General features: G+C 51.2%; 1 protein-coding gene across 1 annotated transcript; it reads left to right on the forward strand.

Annotated features, from left to right (window-relative positions):
• Positions 1 to 2,359: 2,359 nt before the first annotated feature.
• Positions 2,360 to 3,870, forward strand: ZCCHC18 (zinc finger CCHC-type containing 18; the record flags this gene model as incomplete). Its single annotated transcript, XM_084258980.1, is given in 6 exon segments — positions 2,360 to 2,502; positions 3,219 to 3,348; positions 3,352 to 3,555; positions 3,559 to 3,580; positions 3,583 to 3,647; positions 3,649 to 3,870. Coding segments are annotated over 6 exon segments (786 nt in total).
• Between the last annotated feature and the right edge of the window lie 2,772 nt (positions 3,871 to 6,642).

The raw sequence follows: 6,642 nt of genomic DNA on the forward strand, positions 1-6,642 counted from the left end.
TAAGTTCAGTTAAAGGAGGAAGAGGTCACCAAGAAAGATTGTACAGAGGGTTTTCTTAACCATTTTGGGTCACAGACGCCTTTTACAAATAGGGACTCTAAATAAGTATACAAAGTCCAAATTCTTTTGGCAACAATTCTTTGGTCCTTCAGGAAGGAACCTAGGTAAGAACTTCTACTCTGGAGTTAGATTTCTTGACTGATAAGCTGTGGACAGAGGCATTGGCAGCAAGCCCATATTTCACTTGTTACCCCAGCAAGATGTAGTGTTTTGAACAGTGGTTGAAAAACCTCCCTACTGCCCAGAATTAACTACAGCGCTGGTTCAAAATATAAGTCACACTCTCCAGCCCGGTCCCAGCAAATCAGAATGCCCCGGAGGTGGAGCTCAGGAAGCTGCATTTCTAACAAGCTCTCCAAAATCATTCTGAGGCAGCCAGCCTGGCACCCAACTTTGGTTAATAGCCTGACAGAGGCGGCAGAGAGACGTGGTCCACATTTTGGCCCCAACTTGTAATTTGAGGCAAGTCATTTCATCTCTCTGAGCCTTGGCCCCTTTAGGGAGTAAGCTGTAAAAAATATCTTACTTTTCACAAACATAAACAGGCAGGTTGTAGTGTAAAAGAGAGAGGAAAAGTGCCCCAGTTTCTTCTTCTGCACAACGGGTACCATAAAAGTTGCCTACCCCTTCCCCCACCCCTCTCCTCACTGCCTCCCGCTTCGCTTCCTTCGGCCATCACACCCAGGCTGCTGCGGAGACATCTGAGACCACCTAGGCGAAAGCTCTCTCTAAGCAGCTGAGCGCGGCAAATAGTTGGCATTTGGAGAACAGGCTTGGATACAAAATTGGATGCCGATATTTATTTGCTGGGCGACGCGGGCGCCAGGCGAGCCTACCTCTGTGTCTCAGTTTCTTCCATCTCTCCAATGGCGATAACAGTCCTTGCTCACTAATTCTGTACAAGTCCCAGTGGGTCCACCCATCTCCACTTTGGCTGTTCTCCACTCCCCCTCAATCGGACAGAAGAGAGGAGCATTGACTAGGGGCAGCTTTTGAAAGCAACCGCGGAGACTTGGGGGGGGGGTGCTCTTAGCGCTGCACTTCGTACCCGGACAGCCTCAGTGCTAAAGTCCCCATGTCCGTTAAATGGGCGTGCGGCCACGCCTTCAGCCGGCTGCCGGGGAGAACCGAGATGTCGGTGCAAGCGCATCTGCACGCACAAAGCGCTCGAGAAATGCTCTTTTCCCCAGTCCCCGCTCGGCCAAGGTGAGGAACTCTTATTGTTCACTTCATTTCTGTCCCACCTCGTGTTTAAGGCATCCGGTCTCAAAGGGCAAAGGAGAGCCTAGGCGGAAGGAGAGAGGGTGACGGGGAAGCGGGGGGTAGAGGGGCCGGGAGCGCGGGGGATCAGGATACTCACGAGCAAAATGCGAAGCCGCGGGGGTCCGTGCGTCCGAGGTGCACTTGACACCGCGCCGGCTCCCGCACCTGTGTGCCGCAGCCCCCGGCAGCCGGCTCCCCCCTTTTGCCAGCAATGGCCTCGAGGCGCGGGGCTGCTCGGGGAGCCGCCCCCGCGCCCCGCTGATTGGCCGCGCCGACCCGCTCGTCACGCTCTTTTGTCTCAATGGGCCGAGGCTAGGAGCGGCGGCTGGGCGGGCGGGGTCGCTCGCCGCTGCCGTGGGAACCGCGCGGCCTGCGCTCCGTTACCCTTCGCGGGGTTGGCGCGCGGAGCTGCTCCATCTCGCGGCCCTGGTCGCTTAGCGGCCGAGACGGCATCATCCTTTCCCCTGGCAGGGCCTCGGAGACCGGAAGGCGGCCCCCGCGGTGGTCAATGCCCGAGCCTCTGCGGCCCACCAGCCTAGCGCGGACGAAGACCCGGAGCGCGACGACCGGGCGCCGGCGGAGGAGGGGGAGCCACCCCAAGACTGGGCTGCTCCCCGCTGGGGGAATCCGGAACGACGAAGCCGGGGAAAGAGGGCCGTGACCCGGCTGCGCTGAGGGAGAACGTGCAGCCAGATGGGTAAGATCTGCCTGTGCGGAGAGGGGGCGCTTTCTGGGGTATGATCAGGAGCAAGGGGGTCGGAATAGCCAGCTATCTGCCTTCAGCCCCTTTGCATCCTGTCGTCTCTTCGCGGGAAGGGATGTGTGGGCGTGCGTGTCCCACACCTGTTCTCTTTCTCCGTGGCAGACCACCAAAGAGCAACCCCAACTGCGCTTCTGTGCGTCTGATTGCAGACCTGGTAAGCCGACGGTTTCCGGAGGAAAGGTGATTGGGAGAGGGGAGTCTCTTTGGCTTGTATTAAGAATGTGGGAAGGAAACATTCCGCCTGGTTACAAGCGGAGCTGGTGGAGAGGAGGGATGAAGCTGCTTCTGACTTTTCCAGCCGTGGCCTCCGCGATCGTGCAGTCTGGGCGCCGCGGAAGACTGGGATCCACAACTCAAGGTGGACCCACTTCAACCCAGCCGGGGAGCGAGCTTCGTCCTGAGGACCTGTTGCAGGGGTTGGAAGTGCAATGAAGGCGCACACTTGTTTCCGAGCTCCTGTTTGAATCTGAGAAATAACGGGGGTAACGTTGAAAAGGGTGTGTGTGAGACCTGAGACCATGAGTTTCATGGAGATTTTATTCCTTCCCACGAACCTCCTTAGAATTGCCCCTGGCACTCTATTTTGAGATCCCAAATCGCCCGACCCACGATTTCACCTAGAATTCAAAGCAACAGTTTCACTCCTTCCTGGGGGACTGGCCAGAGGGGAGGATGTGGCTCTAAAAAATGCCCTGCTAGCATAGGGACCCCGCTAGCTCCCAGAGGTTGTATTTGCCGCTTCCCTGCAGGGCACTTTTAGGAAAGTGGGCAAATACGTTGTGCACTGCAGGGTGTTCAGGAAGGTAGAGAAAGCAACTTCAGACTGCCTCCCTGCCGTCCCTGTCCCTTCCTTATTGACCTTTTCCCCCTTTTCCTTACAGTTCCCGCTGAGACACAAAGAAGGCAGAACCTGGAAGATTGCTTTGGTGATTTCTCCTGCAGATTGAGCTTTTCTTAAAAAGTCTAAGCATCTTGTTATATTCAGAGACGGTCATCATCAGTCATGGCTAGCTTCATTGCACACATGGTAGTAGTTGGTGGCAGAATGAACCCGTGCCTCCGAGGCCCCTTTCCTTGTGGAGGTCCCTGGAGAGCAGTCTTGGTCCTTTAAGGGTCAACATGACTTGGAAAGATATGTGAAGTTGTTCTTGCGCAGGGTGGTGCCAGCCCAAGGGGACGAAACAGAAAACTGCCTGGCCCAAGTCAGTGGGGTCCTGCGAGATCAGAACATATCTGAAGAGGAAAAGCTCAAGCCCTTGATGTAACACTTTCCCAGTACCTTCAAGGGCTGGGGGGGTGTGTTTGGGGGGAAGGACATGCACTTGCCCCAGGAGGCCAACCCCAACCTAAGTGGGGCAAATGTCTTGCTCCTGATGAAATTGGTGTTTGGGGAGTCTGAAAGCAGTGGGACATTTCATAGAGGGGCACAAGGGGAGAAAGTCTCCCTGTATATAATCCCTTTAGACATGTAGCTCCGGAGTGCTACTCAGGCAGGGTCAGAGTTGAGGAAAATACAATCCAGACTTGCCCACAACAGCTGCTTTTAGGGCCTGAGCTGAGTGGGGGACCTGAACATCAGGCTAGAGCGTCTTCTTGGGATGTATGCCAATGAGCAGCAGCCTCTTCCCAATTTCCTGGAGTTAATTGAGATGATAAGGGAGGAAAAGGATTGGGGTGACCCTTTTATGAACTACAAAAGATCTGAGCTAATCATGGAGAAGGCAACCAGCCTTGTGACATTTCAGGGGCTCCAGCCAGCCCTGATCAGCAGTGCTGTCATGTGATGGAGATAGATGATACCTTGGGTGACTTGGGTGAAGATGTGACCCCGGTGTCTCTCCGGCCCTCCAGTTACATCTCTAGGTGTCCCTCCCCCAGATGTAGGATCAAATACTGGTCACCAACAGTTCTGGTGGTCCATCTCCTTCCACCAGTGGGGATTCTGGCTATAAAAATAATGGTCCTAGGAAGACTTTTAGATGCAGGAGGCAAAAACACACAACTCACTATTTCTGTTGTGGTGGGGAGGGCCACTCAAAACCTGTGCCAACGAGAACAACAGGGCCCAGGTGTTTGAGAATCTGATCATTATCTTGAGGGAGCTGACACAGGGGGAGGTGGGGTCAAAAACGTCCCTGGCCAACACAGTTACCCCTCCAACTCAGAGTCACACTTACGAAACCCAGCCCTGAGTGAACCCTTACCTGCATTCAGAGACTAGTGATGTGGAAAACAAAAGCGGGGGAGGCGGTAGGCTTCTGCCTGCCTGAATTCACAAAGTGGCTTTCACTGGGGAAGGGGAAGGGGTATTGGATACCAGCAAAGTGGAGAGAATAGCCTGATCCCTGCTCCTGCAACCTCTTTCATCTTCCTCTTCTGTGTGTGCGAATTTATGATTTTATTCTCTTTATGAAAAGAATATAACTCCCTTATGCCTCAAAAATGAAAGGAAAATACAGAAATTGAAGTACAAATTATCTGAACCTCACTACCCATGTATAACCACTGTCAGCCCTTTGACAAATGTGTTTCTAGATATTTTCCCATCTCTGTGTATGCAGATAGAAAGATGTTTAGATATAAGTGATCAAATACACATGCTGTTCTATACTGTGTACTTTTTTCACCAAATTTGTATGTTGTGAACGTCTCCGTCAATGAGTATATATAAGCCTCTATGTGTGGTAGTGCTTTTAGGAATATAGAGGGCAAATAAAGTTTAAAAAACAACAAAGAAACGTTGATAGGAGAGGGATTAGTTCTGTGGTGGTGTTATCAGTTTCATTTACACATGAGGGAAAGGGAGCTGACTTGGCAGGAATATGATAAAGAGCCCCTTATTACAACTGATCTGTCATAGTTAATTCCACCCACTAGTTAATGTCCCGGGTGCTTTCTCTACTGATGCATCCTGAGAGATCTAATGTGGGGGAGCAGGGGTGGGGCAAATAGCTTCATTTTTTTTATACGTTAATAAGAAAAACCACCACGAAACAACTAATCCTGGCCAGCCTTGAAATAAGATTGGTATGTGTCCTTTGGCGTAATGTCAGTTTCCAAGAATCTACCCAGTGTCAAGAAAGGATTATTTCAGGGGCTCCATTTCTGTTCAATTTGGGAAGGGGCAGTTACAAGACTGTCCTTTGGGCTGATAACTTCCCTCTCCCTCCTTCCTAATTATAGAAAAAGCTGCTGCCCAGGCGCCTAAGCTTCCCCCAAACCTCACCCTAGCTATATGCCAGAGGACTCCCAGGGACTCCCAAGTGACCTTGCGCCAATCCACGAAATGGGAATGGCAGGGGAGCATGAAAAGCAATCTGGGTACCAGGACAGGGGAGGAAAGAAATATGGGGAACAGAATATCCACACCGCCTTTTAGAAGAGGGCTTTCCTAGGGAAGAGAGAACACAGGAGCTCCTGGGCACCTGCTCCTGCCCAATCTCTTGTCCTCAACTTGGAGGGTGATAAAAAATGACTTGTGACCTCAGTCTCTGAGGGTCCCCAGTTCCTCCTGGCATATCAGTTCCTATCTATGTGAGCAGGACAAGTTTGTGTGGGGGGGAGGCGATTTCAGTGAGTAGAGTGAAAAGAATGCAGATCAGAGGGAATTTGTTGGAAAAGAAATGGGGCTCCCCTGGGTTGAGGACAGGGTGTACTTCAGAGGGAGATGGTGGGTCCAGGAGAGGAAGCACAGAGCTGTTTGCTGAGGGGAAGGAGGGCAGGGAAGAGGACGCAACGACCACTGCCATCCACACTGTATGAGAAAAACGTAAGTAGAAAGTGGGCAGCAACTTTCTCTGTAATTAGGAAGGAGGGAGAGGGAAGTTATCAGCCCAAAGGACAGTCTTGTAATGGCCCCTTGCCAAATTGGGCCATTTTTGTTGGTATGAGATTCAAATGACTCTCGTCTTAGAAATTAGCCATTGAATGACTTGCTTTTGCCTTATCTCCCTCCTTCTAAGTATCGCTTACCCTTGGTTTTCCTGATACACCCCTCAAAATTCCCCCATCTCAGATCTTTTAGGTGCGTGTTTCTCAGTTGCCTTTGCTGAATCTTCTCTTCGTGTTCCTTCCACAATGGCAACATAATTAATATCACTACAACTGTGATTATTGAAAGTCCAGTGTACCAGGCACTCTGCTCTGCTCTTGCAGTAGCTCTTTAATACTCATAACAGGTGTAATTGTTACTGTTACTTTCTAATTTACTAGGAACTTAATTACTGTAATCGCCACATTTCAGATAAGGAAACAGGCTAGAAAATGAGAAAACTACCTAGAGTCATGCAGCTGTTTAGGGATGAATCCCGGGATGAGATGCGGGGCCTACTGGCTCCAAAGCCTGTGTGATAATCGTTACTGGGATCAGCGCCAATGTAGACAGCACCAAAGGTGTAGGTACTGTTACAGAGGTCTGTACACATGAAGCCACTGGGCAAACATCACAGGAACAAATATCTGTGTGTCACACACCAGGAGGGACTCTTTAAAGAACACTTACTTGTTTAATAGAGAAGAGCTTTCTCTCCCTTTCTTCCCTTAGGGTGGCAGCTAGC

Source organism: Talpa europaea, assembly GCF_964194135.1.
Source record: "Talpa europaea genome assembly, chromosome: X".
NCBI lineage: Eukaryota > Metazoa > Chordata > Mammalia > Eulipotyphla > Talpidae > Talpa > Talpa europaea.